The following is a 20,350-nucleotide window of genomic DNA, read 5'->3' as shown; positions in this document are numbered from 1 at the left end:
ACGTAATACGTTATAACGTAATACCATATAACGTAATACGTTATAACGTTATAACGTTATAGCATATGCCGCTATAACATATAACGTAATACGTTATAACGTTGCACCATATTACGTTATTCCATATGACGTAACACGTTATAACGTAATACCATATAACATAATACGTTATAGCGTTATACCATATGACGTTCTACCATATAACGTAATACGTTATAACGTAATACCATATAACGTAATACCATATAACGTAATACGTTATAACGTCATAACGTTATAGCATATGCCGCTATAGCATATAACGTAATACGTTATAATGTTATACCATATAACGTAATACGTTATAATGTTAAACCATATAACGTAATACGTTATAACGTTGTACCATATTACGTTATACCATATGACGTAACACATTATAACGTAATACCATATAACATAATACGTTATAGCGTTATACCATATGACGTACTACCATATAACGTAATACGTTATAACGTAATACCATATAACGTAATACCATATAACGTAATACGTTATAACGTTATACGATATCACGTTATACCATATAACGTAATACGTTATAACGTTATACCATATATCGTAATACGTTATGACGTTATACCATATGACGTTGTACCATATAACGTAATACGTTATAACGTAATACCATATAACGTAATACGTTATAAAGTAATACCATATAACGTAATACGTTATAACGTAATACCATATATCGTAATACGTTATGACGTTATACCATATGACGTTGTACCATATAACGTAATACGTTATAACGTAATACCATATAACGTAATACGTTATAAAGTAATACCATATAACGTAATACGTTATAACGTTGTACCATATTACGTTATACCATATATCGTAATACGTTATAACGTTATACCATATAATGTAAGACGTTATAACGTAATACCATATAACGTAATACGTTATAACGTTATACCATATGACGTTATGCCATATAACGTAATACGTTATAACGTAATACCATATAACGTAATACGTTATAACGTCATACCATATGACATTATACCATATAAGGTAATACGATATAACGTTATACCATATAACGTAATACGTTATAACGTTATACGATATCACGTTATACCATATAACGGAATACGTTATAACGTTATACGATATCACGTTATACCATATAACGTAATACGTTATAACGTTATACCATATAACGTAATACGTTATAACGTTATACCATATAACGTTATACGTTATAACGTTATACGATATCACGTTATACCATATAACGGAATACGTTATAGCGTTATACGATATCACGCTATACCATATAACGTAATACGTTATAACGTTATACCATATAACGTAATACGTTATTACGTTATACCATATAACGTAATACGTCATAATGTTATATCGTATTACGTTATACCATATAACGTAATATGATATAACGTTATACCATATAACGTAATACGTTATAACGTAATACCATATAACGTAATACGTTATAACGTAATACCATATAATGTAATACGTTATAACGTTATACCATATGACATTATACCATATAAGGTAATACGTTATAACGTTATACCATATAACGTAATACGTTATAACGTTATACCATAGAACGTAATACGTTATAACGTAATACCATATAACGTAATACGTTATAGCGTTATACCATACAACGTAATACGTTATAACGTTATACCATATAACGTAATACGTTATCACGTTATAACGTTATACCGTATCCCGCTATACCATATAACGTAACACGTTATAAGGTTATACCATATAACGTAATACGTTATAACGTAATACCATATAACGTAATACCATATAACGTAATACGTTATAACGTTATACGATATCACGTTATACCATATAACGTAATACGTTATAACTTAATACCATATAACGTAATACGTTATAACGTAATACCATATAACGTAATACGTTATAACGTTATAACGTTATAGCATATGCCGCTATAACATATAACGTAATACGTTATAACGTTGCACCATATTACGTTATTCCATATGACGTAACACGTTATAACGTAATACCATATAACATAATACGTTATAGCGTTATACCATATGACGTTCTACCATATAACGTAATACGTTATAACGTAATACCATATAACGTAATACCATATAACGTAATACGTTATAACGTCATAACGTTATAGCATATGCCGCTATAGCATATAACGTAATACGTTATAATGTTATACCATATAACGTAATACGTTATAATGTTATACCATATAACGTAATACGTTATAACGTTGTACCATATTACGTTATACCATATGACGTAACACATTATAACGTAATACCATATAACATAATACGTTATAGCGTTATACCATATGACGTACTACCATATAACGTAATACGTTATAACGTAATACCATATAACGTAATACCATATAACGTAATACGTTATAACGTTATACGATATCACGTTATACCATATAACGTAATACGTTATAACGTTATACCATATAACGTAATACGTTATAACGTTATACCATATAACGTAATACGTCATAATGTTATATCGTATTACGTTATACCATATAACGTAATATGATATAACGTTATACCATATAACGTAATACGTTATAACGTAATACCATATAACGTAATACGTTATAACGTAATACCATATATCGTAATACGTTATGACGTTATACCATATGACGTTGTACCATATAACGTAATACGTTATAACGTAATACCATATAACGTAATACGTTATAAAGTAATACCATATAACGTAATACGTTATAACGTTATACCATATGACATTATACCATATAACGTAATACGTTATAACGTAATACCATATAACGTAATACGTTATAACGTTATAACATATAACGTAATACGTTATAACGTTATACCATATGACATTATACCACATAACGAAATACGTTATAACGTGATACCATATAACGTAATACCATATAACGTAATACGTTATAACGTTATACCATATAACCTAATACGTTATAACGTTATATCATATAACGTAATACGTTATAACGTAATACCATATAACGTAATACCATATAACGTAATACGTCATAACGTTGTACGATATCACGTTATACCATATAACGTAATACGTTATAACGTTATACGATATCACGTTATACCATATAACGGAATACGTTATAACGTTATACCATATAACGTAATACGTTATCACGCTACAACGTTATACCTTATCCCGCTATACCCTATAACGTAACACGTTATAAGTTTATACCATATAACGTAATACGTTATAACGTTGTACCATATTACGTTATACCATATATCGTAATACGTTATAACGTTATACCATATAATGTAAGACGTTATAACGTAATACCATATAACGTAATACGTTATAACGTTATACCATATGACGTTATGCCATATAACGTAATACGTTATAACGTAATACCATATAACGTAATACGTTATAACGTCATACCATATGACATTATACCATATAAGGTAATACGATATAACGTTATACCATATAACGTAATACGTTATAACGTTATACGATATCACGTTATACCATATAACGGAATACGTTATAACGTTATACGATATCACGTTATACCATATAACGTAATACGTTATAACGTTATACCATATAACGTAATACGTTATAACGTTATACCATATAACGTTATACGTTATAACGTTATACGATATCACGTTATACCATATAACGGAATACGTTATAGCGTTATACGATATCACGCTATACCATATAACGTAATACGTTATAACGTTATACCATATAACGTAATACGTTATTACGTTATACCATATAACGTAATACGTCATAATGTTATATCGTATTACGTTATACCATATAACGTAATATGATATAACGTTATACCATATAACGTAATACGTTATAACGTAATACCATATAACGTAATACGTTATAACGTAATACCATATAATGTAATACGTTATAACGTTATACCATATGACATTATACCATATAAGGTAATACGTTATAACGTTATACCATATAACGTAATACGTTATAACGTTATACCATAGAACGTAATACGTTATAACGTAATACCATATAACGTAATACGTTATAGCGTTATACCATACAACGTAATACGTTATAACGTTATACCATATAACGTAATACGTTATCACGTTATAACGTTATACCGTATCCCGCTATACCATATAACGTAACACGTTATAAGGTTATACCATATAACGTAATACGTTATAACGTAATACCATATAACGTAATACCATATAACGTAATACGTTATAACGTTATACGATATCACGTTATACCATATAACGTAATACGTTATAACTTAATACCATATAACGTAATACGTTATAACGTAATACCATATAACGTAATACGTTATAACGTTATAACGTTATAGCATATGCCGCTATAACATATAACGTAATACGTTATAACGTTGCACCATATTACGTTATTCCATATGACGTAACACGTTATAACGTAATACCATATAACATAATACGTTATAGCGTTATACCATATGACGTTCTACCATATAACGTAATACGTTATAACGTTATACCGTATAACGTAATACCATATAACGTAATACGTTATAACGTTATTCCATATACCGTAATACGTTATAACGTTATACCATATAACGTAACACATTATGATGTCATACCATATAACGTAATACGTTATAACGTTATACCATGTGACGTTATACCATATAACGTAATAAGTTATGAAGTAAGACCATATATCGTAATACGTCATAGCGTTATACCATATGACGTTATACCATATAATGTAATACCTTATAACGTTATACCGTATAACGTAATACCATATAACGTAATACGTTATAACGTTATACCATATTACGTTTTACCATATAACGTAATACGTTATAACGTTATACCATATAACGTAATACGTTATAACGTTATACCATATGACGTTGTACCATATAACGTAATACGTTATTACGTAATACCATATAACGTAATACGTTATAACGTTATACCATATAACGTAATACGTTATGACGTAATACCATATATCGTAATACGTTATAACGTTATACCATATGACGTTGTGCCATATAACGTAATACGTTAGAACGTAATACCATATAACGTAATACGTTATAATGTTATACCATATAACATAATACGATATAACGTTATACCATATAACGTAATACGTTATAACGTTATACCATATAACGTAATACGTTATGACGTAATACCATATAACGTAATACGTTATAACGTTATACCATATGACGTTATACCATATAACGTAATACGTTATAACGTTATACCATATAACGTAATACGTTATAACGTAATACCATATGACGTTATACCATATAACGTAATACGTTATAACGTTATACCATATAACGTAATACGTTATAACGTAATACCATATAACGTAATACGTTATAACGTAATACCATATAACGTTATACCATATGACGTTATACCATATAACGTAATACGTTATAACGTTATACCATATAACGTAATACGTTATAACGTTATACCATATATCGTAATACGTTATAGCGTTATAGGATATCACGTTATACCATATAACGTAATACGTTATAGCGTTATACCATATGACGTTATAGCATATAACGTAATACGTTATAACGTTATACCATATAACGTAATACGTTATAACGTTATACCACAACACGTCATATATCGTATTGCGTTATACCGTAACGGCATATGATATAACGTTATACCATATAACGTAATACGTTATAACGTAATACCATATACCGTAATACGTTATAACGTAATATATAATACGTTATAACGTTATACCATATGACATTATACCATATAAGGTACGTTATAACGTTATACCATATAACGTACCGTTATAACGTTATATACCATAGGAGTAATACGTTATAACGTAATATATAACGTAATACGATATACGTTATACCATATAACGGAATACGTTATAACGTTATAAAATATAACGTAATACGTTATCACGTTATAACGTTATACCTTATCCCGCTATACCCTATAACGTAACACGTTATAATGTTATACCATATAACGTAATACGTTATAACGTAATACATTATATATAACGATATATAATACCATATAACGTAATACGTTATATCGTATACGATATCACGTTATACCATATAACGGAATACGTTATAACGTTATAACGTTATACGCCTGCCGCTATAACATATTTCATAATACGTTATAACGTTATACCATATAACGTAATACCATACAACGTAATTCGTTATAACGTTATACCATTTACCGCAATACGTTATAACGTTATACCATATAACGTAATACCATATAACGTAATTCGTTATAACGTCATAACGTTATAGCATATGCCGCTATAGCATATAACGTAATACGTTATAATGTTATACCATATAACGTAATACGTTATAATGTTATACCATATAACGTAATACGTTATAACGTTGTACCATATTACGTTATACCATATGACGTAACACATTATAACGTAATACCATATAACATAATACGTTATAGCGTTATACCATATGACGTACTACCATATAACGTAATACGTTATAACGTAATACCATATAACGTAATACCATATAACGTAATACGTTATAACGTTATACGATATCACGTTATAACATATAACGTAATACGTTATAACGTTATACCATATAACGTAATACGTTATAACGTTATACCATATGACGTTGTACCATATAACGTAATACGTTATAACGTAATACAATATAACGTAATACGTTATAACGTAATACCATATAACGTAATACGTTATAACGTAATACCATATATCGTAATACGTTATAACGATATACCATATTCCGTTATACCATATAACGTAATACGTTATATCGTTATACCATATAACGTAATACGTTATAACGCAATACAATATAACGTAATACGTTATAACGTAATACCATATAACGTAATACGTTATAACGTAATACCATATAACGTAATACGTTATAACGTTATAACATATAACGTAATACGTTATAACGTTATACCATATGACATTATACCACATAACGTAATACGTTATAACGTGATACCATATAACGTAATACCATATAACGTAATACGTTATAACGTTATACCATATAACCTAATACGTTATAACGTTATATCATATAACGTAATACGTTATAACGTAATACCATATAACGTAATACCATATAACGTAATACGTCATAACGTTGTACGATATCACGTTATACCATATAACGTAATACGTTATAACGTTATACGATATCACGTTATACCATATAACGGAATACGTTATAACGTTATACCATATAACGTAATACGTTATCACGCTACAACGTTATACCTTATCCCGCTATACCCTATAACGTAACACGTTATAAGGTTATACCATATAACGTAATACGTTATAACGTTGTACCATATTACGTTATACCATATATCGTAATACGTTATAACGTTATACCATATAATGTAAGACGTTATAACGTAATACCATATAACGTAATACGTTATAACGTTATACCATATGACGTTATGCCATATAACGTAATACGTTATAACGTAATACCATATAACGTAATACGTTATAACGTCATACCATATGACATTATACCATATAAGGTAATACGATATAACGTTATACCATATAACGTAATACGTTATAACGTTATACGATATCACGTTATACCATATAACGGAATACGTTATAACGTTATACGATATCACGTTATACCATATAACGTAATACGTTATAACGTTATACCATATAACGTAATACGTTATAACGTTATACCATATAACGTTATACGTTATAACGTTATACGATATCACGTTATACCATATAACGGAATACGTTATAGCGTTATACGATATCACGCTATACCATATAACGTAATACGTTATAACGTTATACCATATAACGTAATACGTTATTACGTTATACCATATAACGTAATACGTCATAATGTTATATCGTATTACGTTATACCATATAACGTAATATGATATAACGTTATACCATATAACGTAATACGTTATAACGTAATACCATATAACGTAATACGTTATAACGTAATACCATATAATGTAATACGTTATAACGTTATACCATATGACATTATACCATATAAGGTAATACGTTATAACGTTATACCATATAACGTAATACGTTATAACGTTATACCATAGAACGTAATACGTTATAACGTAATACCATATAACGTAATACGTTATAGCGTTATACCATACAACGTAATACGTTATAACGTTATACCATATAACGTAATACATCATAATGTTATATCGTATTACGTTATACCATATAACGTAATATGATATAACGTTATACCATATAACGTAATACGTTATAACGTAATACCATATAACGTAATACGTTATAACGTAATACCATATATCGTAATACGTTATGACGTTATACCATATGACGTTGTACCATATAACGTAATACGTTATAACGTAATACCATATAACGTAATACGTTATAAAGTAATACCATATAACGTAATACGTTATAACGTTATACCATATGACATTATACCATATAACGTAATACGTTATAACGTAATACCATATAACGTAATACCATATTACGTAATACGTTATAACGTTATACGATATCACGTTATACCATATAACGTAATACGTTATAACGTTATACCATATAACGTAATACGTTATAACGTTATACCATATAACGTAATACGTCATAATGTTATATCGTATTACGTTATACCATATAACGTAATATGATATAACGTTATACCATATAACGTAATACGTTATAACGTAATACCATATAACGTAATACGTTATAACGTAATACCATATATCGTAATACGTTATGACGTTATACCATATGACGTTGTACCATATAACGTAATACGTTATAACGTAATACCATATAACGTATTACGTTATAAAGTAATACCATATAACGTAATACGTTATAACGTTATACCATATGACATTATACCATATAACGTAATACGTTATAACGTATTACCATATAACGTAATACCATATTACGTAATACGTTATAACGTTATACCATATGACGTTCTACCATATAACGTAATGCCATATAACGTAATACGTTATAACGTTATACCATGTAACGTAATACGTTATAACGTTATACAATATAACGTAATACGTTATAACGTTATACCATATGACGTTATATCATATAACGTAATACGTTATAACGTAATACGCTATGACGTAATGCCATATAACGTAATACGTCATAACGTTATACCATATGACATTATACCATATAACGTAATACGTTATAACGTTATACCATGTAACGTAATACGTTATAACGTTATACAATATAACGTAATACGTTATAACGTTATACCATATGACGTTATACCATATAACGTAATACGTTATAACGTTGTACCGTATAACGTAATACGTTATAACGTTGTACCATATTACGTTATACCATATGACGTAACACATTATAACGTAATACCATATAACGTAATACGTTATAACGTTATACGATATCATGTTATACCATATAACGTAATACGTTATAACGTTATACCATATAACGTAATACGTAATAACGTTATACCATATAACGCAATACGTTATATCGTTATACGATATAACGTAATACGTTATAACGTAATACCATATGACATTATACCTTATAACGTAATACGTTATAACGTAATACCATATAACGTAATACGTTATAACGTTATACCATATGACGTTATACCATATAACGTAATACGTTATAACGTAATACCATATAACGTAATACGTTATAGCGTTATACCATATGACGTTCTACCATATAACGTAATGCCATATAACGTAATACGTTATAACGTTATACCATATAACGTAATACGTTATATCGATATACCATATTCAGTTATACCATATAACGTAATACGTTATAACGTTATGAAATATGACGTTGTACCATATAACGTAATACGTTATAACGTAATACAATATAACGTAATACGTTATAACGTAATACCATATAACGTAATATGTTATAACGTAATACCATATAACGTAATACGTTATAACGTTATACCATATAACGTAATACGTTATAACGTTGTACGATATCACGTTATACCATATAACGTAATACGTTATAACGTTATACGATATCACGTTATACCATATAACGGAATACGTTATAACGTTATACCATATAACGTAATACGTTATCGCGTTATAACGTTATACCACATCCCGCTATACCATATAACGTAACACGTTATAAGGTTATACCATATAACGTAATACGTTATAACGTTGTACCATATTACGTTATACCATATAACGTAATTCGTTATAACGTTATACCATATAATGTAAGACGTTATAACGTAATACCATATAACGTAATACGTTATAACGTTATACCATATGACGTTATACCATATAACGTAATACGTTATAACGTAATACCATATAACGTAATACGTTATAACGTTATACCATATGACATTATACCATATAAGGTAATACGTTATAACGTTATACCATATAACGTAATACGTTATAACGTTATACCATATGACGTTATACCATAGAACGTAATACGTTATAACGTAATACCATATAACGTAATACGTTATAGCGTTATACCATACAACGTAATACGTTATAACGTTATACCATATGGCGTTACACCATATAACGTAATACGTTATAACGTTATGCCATGTAACGTAATACATTATAACGTTATACAATATAACGTAATACGTTATAACGTTATACCATATAACGTTATACCATATAACGTAATACGTTATAACGTTATACCCTATAACGTAGTACGCTATGACGTAATGCCATATAACGTAATACGTTATAACGTTATACCATATGACATTATACCATATAACGTAATACGTTATAACGTAATACCATATAACGTAATACGTTATAGCGTTATACCATACAACGTAATACCTTATAACGTTATACCATATGGCGTTACACCATATACCGTAATACGTTATAACGTTATACTATGTAGCGTAATACGTTATAACGTTATACCATGTAACGTAATACGTTATAACGTTATACAATATAACGTAATACGTTATAACGTTATACCATATGACGTTATACCATATAACGTAATACGTTATAACGTTATACCGTATAACGTAATACGATATAACGTTATACGATATGACGTTATACCATATAACGTAATACGTTATAACGTAATACCATATAACATAATACGCTATAACGATATACCATATGACATTATACCATATAACGTAATACGTTATAACGTAATAACATATAACGTAATACCATATAACGTAATACGTTATAACGTTGTACCATATGACGTTATAACATATAACGTAATACGTTATAACGTAATACCATATAACGTAATATGTTATAGCGTTATACCATATGACGTTCTACATTATAACGTAATACGTTATAACGTTATACCATATAACGTAATACGTTATAACGTAATACCATATAACGTGATATGTTATAACGTTACCATATGACGTTATACCATATAACGTAATACGTTATAACGTAATACCATATAACGTAATACGTTATAACGTAATACGATATGACGTTATACCATATAACGTTACACGTTATAACGTAATACCATATAACGTAATACGTTATAACGTTATACGATATGACGTTATACCATATAACGTAATACGTTAGAACGTTATACCATATAACGTAATACGTTATAACGTTATAACGTTATACCATATGCCGCTATACCATATAACGTAATACGTTATAACGTTATACCATATGACGCTATACCATATAACGTAATACGTTATAACGTTATACCATATAACGTAATACGTTATGACGTAATACCATATAACGTAATACGTTATAACGTAATACCATATAACTTAATACGTTATAACGTTATACCATATGACGTTATACCATATAACGTAATACGTCATAACGTTATAAAATATAACGTAATACGTTATAACGTTATACCAAGTAACGTAATACGTTATAACTTAATACCATATAACGTAATACGTTATAACGTTATGCCATATGACGTTTTACCATATAACTTAATACGTTATAACGTAATACCATATAACTTAATACGTTATAACGTTATACTATATAACGTAATGCGATATAACGTTATACCATATAACCTAATACGTTATAACGTTATACCATATAACGTAATACCTCATTACGTAATACCATATAACGTAATACGTTATAACGTTATACCATATAACGTAATACGTTATAACGTTATACCATATGACGTTATACCATATAACGTAATATGTTATAACGTTATACCATATAACGTAATATGTTATAACGTTATACCAAATAACGTAATACGATATAACGTTATACCATATGACGTTATATCATATTACTTAATACGTTATAACGTTATGCTATATAACGTAATACGTTATAACGTTATACCATATAACGTAATACGTTATAACGTTATACCATTAAACGTTATACCATATAACGTTATACTATATACCGTAATAGCTTATAACGTTGTGTTATATTACGTAATGCGTTATATCGTTATTCCATATAGCGTATTACGTTATAACATTATACCATATAATGTTATACTGTATAGCGTAATGCATAATAACGTTGTACCATATGACGTTATGCGTTATATCGTTATACCATATAACGTTATACTATATAACGTAATGCGTAATAACGTTATACCTTATTACGTATTGCGTTATAACGTTATACCATGTACTGTTATACGTTATAACGTTATACCATATAACGTAATACGTTATAACGTCATACCATATAACGTTATACGTTGTAACGTTATTTAACGTTATAAAAACGGTTGTTTTTCAGTGGACTTCCTCTTCTTTTAATTGTCGATTCTCCAGATATCCCATTCGTTCCCCTGCACGACTACACGAGGATTTTATTGCAATGTGTGAAGGGTTCGGCGTCACTCTTCTCGTTGCCGTTTGTACTCTTGGGCGATTCACAGCATTGCTTCTTTGAGGTTCGCCCCTTGCTCTCGAAAGAGTTGGCTGGTTTCCCGATTGCCCCGACGCGTAAGGTACAATTACTCCAGCGTCTACTCTAACTTTAAATCTGTAGCAATCTTTTACCATATGCCCAGGTTTTCTACTGGATAATTACACGTTATAGAGTTTTGTCCCGGGTCGTTTGAACGATTCTACGACGGTGGTACAAATCTCCGATCTTGGTGTTTATCCCGATGTTGTTGTTATTGTTCAGGTGACGGGCGTTGTTTCGGTTGTAGTTGTTCGGAGGTGTCGGACGTTGGTATCCTATTCTGTCGTTTGTCTGTTTCAATTTCCGTGTTGCTCTCACGGCTTGGAGCTACGCGTTGTCCAAGGTTTGGTATCCTGCTACCTTTATTCGCAAATACACCTTGTTTGGGAGTCCCTTAACGAAAGCCTCCCTTGTGTCCCAATCTATCGTATCTTGAACATCTTGGGATATGGTGCCACACTCGCATCTTTCCCCATCCATTATTGTCAGTCTGAGATTTCTGAAGCGGTCCATATAATCTAATATCTTCTCCTGGTTGTTAGAATACTGTTCCCAATTCTCTCCTATATTCGTTAACAGTTTTTCCTGGGCCGAACATGTCTTTTAATTTGTTCCCAAAATCGTTCAAACTTATTATGTGACAGTCTTCTACGGCGAGAAACGCGTGTCTGCGAAGCTTATTCATTAATAATTTTACCAATTGAGGCTCTTGATGCCTTGGAACCATATTTCGCTACCACTGGTACCGATTCGATCGCATCTTTTAACTTAATCGGTTGGGAGTTATCCTCGATCGCTCTGGTCTCTCGCGTTGTTATCGACGATAATGTAGGTATCTCAGTTTCGTTTGTTACCTTATTTATATACGCGTTTTCCTCTAATTTAACAATTCTTAGGTTAATACGCGAAAATTTTCATCCTACGCTTTCACTTTTTCTGACAATGTCAAGAGCGTGTCCTCATTCAGTGAGTCTCTTGCGATCGACATGTTTTCTATTTATATTTTGTCAATACTCGTAAGAACTTTAATCTTCCGTGGAGTGTATCCCACCGCTGCCACCAAAAAATTTGATCTGTATATATTGTTACGTTCTATTTATTTGCCGACGAGAAGGTAGAATTAACTGACGTTTAATGCAACTGCCAATAAGCTCCATTTTCGGCTAACCTGCTATGTGCGGGAGAGGATAAAAGTTTTTCGAAAGTAAATTTATAATATGCAATGATTTATTCAAATCTTACTCGATTTCGATATTGACAATTGACTGACAGACTGACGGATATAAAATTCTTCGGTTAACAAAATGGTAATTCTTCGATTGACAAAATGATGATTCTTCGGTTGACAAGATGATCCTTCTCCGATAGACAAAATGATAACTAACTCTTCGATAGACATTTTCTTTTTTATACGTGGAGAAATCCTCATGGACACTCTGCTGCTGCTACTTATAATCGGTGACAGCAGAGTAGTGTCGGACTTTTACCGACTAAAACTCCATGATGGTCTTCCTACGCGTGTACAGGAGTGCTCCGTGGATCTCGATCGAATTATCTTTCCGTTGCACCCCCCTCCCGCGTCCTCTTGTTCGAGCCAGTCCTAAAAGTTCTTAACTCTTAAGTTTGGCGCTAGAGGAGGCCACTGCACCTAGCGCCATCCGCCCCTCTAGTCGCGGCCCGTTGGGTCGGCAGTGAAGCGGCTCTGGGCCGCCTGACCGCCATCCCTCTCTACCGCGTTACCCTACAAGGGTAAGAGTTTTTCACTCTTTCTCTCTCTGCCCGCTCCTTTACGAGCATAACTTGCTCGTAAAAGAAGCGGACTGCCTCGTAATTCTTCGATAGACAATGGTAATTATTCGGTTGACGAACGGTAATTAATTAATATACTCGATAGACGAACGATAATAATTATCATTACTCGATAGACGAACAGTAAATATTCTCACTCGATTAACGAACGGTAAATATTCTCACTGACTTCTCTGAGTCGCTACATTTATATCTGTCGAAGATGAAAAAACGTCGGGGTCTTTCTTTTGAAAATGTTTAGCAACATCTCCAACGTTTGTTCAACTGCCGACTTTGTTTACAATTTAAATTGTCTTAATATCGTTATAAAAACATAATTAGATAAATATAAAGACATAGATAAGTTTTCGCAAAATATAGCTTTTAGCGGCTTTAACTGCCTTTCACTTCAAATACAGTAAACACGGTTTCAAATAAACGTTTTAAATTACCTTGATTTGAAAGAAATTATCAATTTAACTTTCGCGCTATGGATCGTGCAGGTCGCGGGACGCGACAATACTATATACCGTAATACGTTAAAACGTTAAAACGTAATACTATATAATGTAATATAATATAACGTGATTCAATATAACGTCATATATTATAACGTGTTATGATATAACGTAACACTATATAACGTAATACTATATGACGTAATGTAATATAACACAATACAATATAACGTTATAGTATGTAGCGTAATATAATATAACGTTATACAGGGTGGTTGGTAACTGGTGGTACAAGCGGAAAGGCGGTGATTCTACGCGAAAGGAGAAATCGAAAATATAGAATAAAAATTTTTTTTTAATTTTTTTTAATTTTTTTTTTTAATTTTTCCATCGAGACAACGATCTACAGTGAGATCCGTTATAACGAGACGTGATAAAGTGCACGCGTACCGAGCGAAAATTCAAAGTCGATTTTCTCGAAAACAAAGCCTCAAACGAAAAATTTTTATTCTATATTTTGGACTTCTGTGCCTTTGAATATCAATGTTATTTTGGATTACAATGTCTACAAACAAAAAGGCTACAAGTAGATTGTTATTGCTGTTTCTTATAGCCTTCAGCTAGAGTTAACCAAGGTTAACTTTTTTGGTAATGCCTTTGCTATAAATCTATGAACGTGCTCGCTATTATATTCTATTGTATTGTAACAGTGAAAGAGTGAGGATATGAATCAGCATATGCTATATCTGTACTTATACCTATACTTATTTCAATATATGTTTCTATTACAAATTCATCCACTCGTTCCTCCATCAGTCAATCTCAACATTTCATATAATGTAATATAATATAACCTAATACAATGTAACAGTATAACGTTTCTAAAGGCATCCTGGTGAACTTCGTAACTTTCCATGAAATAGATACATACGTAAGCATCTTCCCTGATTTTCGATAACTTTACTATTTCAAAGAACGAAAGATGAAACGTACGCTCGATCCAAATTGAATCACACTGTTTCTTAATCTCCTATGATATTTAAATTTCGCCATTTTTTGTTATTATAAAATTTCTAAAAAATCCAATTGCAAAAAAAATATGATCATACCTATTTAAGTAATATTTAAATAATTTAAAAGTAGTCAATTATTCGAAAAATGAAAATGGAGACAAATGAAAGGGAATTCAAAGGTCATAAATAGCTTCAATTCGTTTAGCTAAGATCCTGATCATAATAATCTCCATACATCTCCATAATCTCTGTTTCCTTGTAAGCCACGCGCAAAAAACAGGTTCCTTCATTCGTTTATCGTTTCGTGTTTGCCATTCAATTTCTATCCGGTTCACCAAAAATTATCATACTCGTCACAACTTTACGACATAGCTTTGTATCGAAAGTGATGCTACCAAAACACATAAGAAACAGCGACATCGTTAACTATTTATCGTTTCTCATACTACAGGTATTATCGATTACAAAATCGATGACGTAGACGTGAAACTCACTCGTCCTCCCCTCCCATCTATTCTTGAGTCCCCTAATTGTCTAACGAGGATCGATAGGTGAAAAAGGTGGGAGTTCGACGAAGGACAAGGCGGCACTCGAAGAATTACCGTACATACGATCAGTTCTCCTATCGCCGCGGTCACGGCAAACAGTACTATCGCGAGATGCTCGTGCTAACGTTAAAATCGTCGTTCATCCTATTCGCCGTGCTCTCGGTCGAAGCTCTTTCAATTAAGAGGAAAGAACCACGCGGTCCCATCCAAGAAGCGCTGCAAAATGGTCTCGCGGCACAGTACAATCGAGAAAATTGCGTCTGGAGACGCGGAAACGATAGAGATTCTTGTCCCGACCCTGATGTTCGTGTTTTCCTTTATACGTTCCATCGACCAAGACGAGAACTCGACTCTAGAGAATCCGACTGGCTGCGACAGGATTATGATCCGACCAAAGAGAACGTTCTTTTGATACACGGATACGCAGGTGCATGAATATTTTATGTTTGCTCAAATTCATTTCATTTGACGTGTTAAACTATGGAACGAGAAAAGTTGTAGTGACATTCGTTGGAGTGACTGAATTGGAATCTATCTGTTGTTTGTTGTAGCTTTACATGTATCTAAATATTAGTAATTAGATATCAAAATGAGTTTATCATGGGAACTCGAAGAAGCTTCTTTTACAGCTTGAAAAGGATAAAAGAATATTTCTGATTGGATCGCTTCATATATTTTGGTATTAGAATAAAGTTATCATGGACGTATTTGATAGCTTTTCTTAAATTTTACATAGAAGAATATTTTCTTGTCCTGATTAAAATTTGCTTCTTATTATAATTTGATACAAGAATAAAGTAATACATCGGTGCTACTGAAATCGTCTCTTAACTCCTACAATAGAAAAATATCTTAATTAAATTCTACTCGTTATCTTATCTATAACCTGATATCGGTTATTTAGAAAAACCATTCAAAACCTATAAGAAAAAATAAAATTTTTTAAATTCCTTGTTTCTCTTTTCAGGCGGTGACGACACCCTTCCCATATCCGTTCTTCGCGACGCCTACCTTCGAAACGGAAGCTACAACGTGTTCCTGGTTGACTGGGGTGCTTTGTGTGCGCCACCCTGTTACCCAGCGGCTGTAGCGAACCTTCGTCCAGTAGCACGTTGCCTCGCCGGCACTTTGACCACTTTACGGAACCTAGGTTTACCTATTTCGAGAACAACCTGCGTGGGGCACTCGTTGGGCGCGCACATCTGTGGGATCATGGCGAACTTTCTGTTGTTCAGAATGCACCGAATAATCGGTCTAGACCCAGCGAGACCTCTTCTGCGTCCTGGATATGTAAATCGTCTGGATAGTGGGGACGCAGATTTTGTCCAAGTGATTCACACAAATGCGGGATATTATGGAGAGGGTGGTCGCATGGGACACGTGGATTTCTGCGTAAACGGTGGCAAAGTGCAGCCGTACTGTGAGAACAAGCCGAATTATCAACTATGCAGCCACGTCTGGGTCGTCTGTTACATGGCGCAGAGTATCGACAACGTCGGCCAGGAGTCGATGGCTGAGCCATGCTCAAGACGATGCCCTTCCGGACCAAGAATCGCTCTCAGAGCCGGTGAATATGTGGCCATGGGCCAGCATACACCGGTCGGCACTAGGGGCTCTTTTTGCTTCACCAACAAATATCCACCCTATTGTCCTAAATATAGTAACGGACGTGGCGACGAGAGATGCTGCATACCCGAGGACAAACCTGTCACGTTTTAGTGACAAGAAAATCGTTGGAACACATAGGAAGGATAGAACATACAAGACTGTACGTAAAACGCGAAATAAGTAACGTAAACTGAAACGGAATTTTATATTAAGCAAAGAATTAATGGTAGTATTGATGATCGTTAAAGAAGTAGAGTTATTGTCTAATATTTTCTTATTTGTACAGAAGTTGATAAGCATACCAGTATTTTTTAGATAGTACGAAGCTGTTAATCTGTTAGACGATACAATTCACTCGAATCCTCAATCTTGTAGACAAAGTAATTTCTTTACTTAGAAATCTATTATCCTTTTACATGTCATTTTACCTCCCCTAAAAATAGATTATATCAAAACTAATTATTATATTGCAAAAACTAGAACCGATCTACTTAGGATTGATCCGTCTTTATTAACTTTGAATTCCATGATCATAGAAAATTCAGATTAAGAAATAATCCGATCAGTAGGTTAAAAAAAAGCTTCGCATAAAATTTTTTAATCTGTTTTTATTCAACAAACTAAACGAAAAGATAAGGAATTGCATTATAAACATCGAGTTCGGTTACAGGAAACAACATTCCACACGGCAAACCTTGTATGTAGTATTTTTAAAGAAATGGAAAGTGGTTGAACCACATATACAAGTATATGGTGTAAAAACATGTCGATTGCCTTAAATTAATTCATATCACAGGACAAGTGTAAATGGTGTCTAAATCGTACAGATACCACGTTATTTAATCGATGAAGCATACAGGTGTTTGAGGACAAGTAGCTCTTCGTACGGTATCGCGACGCGTGTAGTCTGATTCCGGAATGTGATTGCGTATTCAAACGCGGTACGTACCGTCCGGAAAAATCTTGCGTCCGTGATCTACCGACCTATCAATCCCGTTAACCGCTCCACTGAACCTCTATAAATGTATTCATGACAATGTCCAGCGAACGGACAACCGTCTTTTTTTCGATCTGTCCTCGCGGAGCGCCGGTGTGCAATCGCTTGTTCCGATGATTTGCACGTTCGAGCAACGATCAGTCGTTTCATAGCGAAAAGTTACGTTCCACTTTACTTAATACTTTAAGTACAATAGTGGAAGAGATGTGGTAGTTTCTTAAAGATATTTGTAAATCTAATTAGAAAAAAATATTTCGTTATTCGAAGATTAAGATATCTTCATTTTCTTACTACTTGGCTTTAAATCATTATTTTAAAAATTCGGATATTTGTGTTGGAATTTCGAATATAGATTTAGTTAAACTAAGGGGCCAGTTGGAAAGAATATTTATTCAAGATTTTGTCATTTACATATTTCGCCTGAAATCTTCAATTAAAAAACTGAAGTGTGAAATTGAAGATTTCATTGATCAGATCAAATGGAAGAAGAGAAAAAGTATGATGTTTAAATCAAATGGATATAATATAAGAAAAGCAATAATATAGCGATATTATAACAAAGTACAACTAAATCAGCACACGTATATAATGTTTTTTCATAGAAATTCAATGTCAGAATAATTTACACTGAACGATATTGTATAATATGTAATATAACATACGTATATAAGAAGTAAATAAAAAAACAGGACCAAACATTTCCCTATTCTTCCACAAATCAGTTGCCATAAGAAAACATACCTACTTGAAACTATGT

The 20,350-nt window shown here is 31.9% G+C and overlaps 1 protein-coding gene across 2 annotated transcripts; it reads left to right on the top strand.

The window, feature by feature from the left end:
• Nucleotides 1-17,014: 17,014 nt before the first annotated feature.
• Nucleotides 17,015-20,061, top strand: LOC117210441 (phospholipase A1). 2 transcript variants are annotated; one of them, XM_033453459.1, is made up of 3 exons: nt 17,015-17,415; nt 17,956-18,555; nt 18,650-20,061. In XM_033453459.1, exons 1-3 carry the CDS (start codon nt 17,100-17,102, stop codon nt 18,778-18,780), a joined length of 1,047 nt encoding a protein of 348 aa, XP_033309350.1. In that variant the 5' UTR covers nt 17,015-17,099; the 3' UTR covers nt 18,781-20,061. The 2 variants fall into 2 exon arrangements, with proteins under 2 accessions (XP_033309350.1, XP_033309349.1); XM_033453458.1 differs by having other exon boundaries at nt 17,016-17,415; nt 17,956-20,061.
• Nucleotides 20,062-20,350: the final 289 nt, after the last annotated feature.

The sequence above is a fragment of the Bombus bifarius genome, unplaced genomic scaffold, assembly GCF_011952205.1.
Source record: "Bombus bifarius isolate JDL3187 unplaced genomic scaffold, Bbif_JDL3187 scf7180000008203, whole genome shotgun sequence".
Classification (NCBI taxonomy): Eukaryota; Metazoa; Arthropoda; class Insecta; order Hymenoptera; family Apidae; genus Bombus; species Bombus bifarius.
This window is presented reverse-complemented; position numbering and strand designations above follow the sequence as displayed.

Bases quoted from the DNA above. Each gene is read 5' to 3' on its own strand.
- LOC117210441 (XM_033453458.1), top strand. From the start codon at position 17,100: ATGCTCGTGCTAACGTTAAAATCGTCGTTCATCCTATTCGCCGTGCTC. The intron at 17,416-17,955 runs GTGCATGAATAT...TTCTCTTTTCAG, and splicing joins TTTGATACACGGATACGCAG to GCGGTGACGACACCCTTCCC.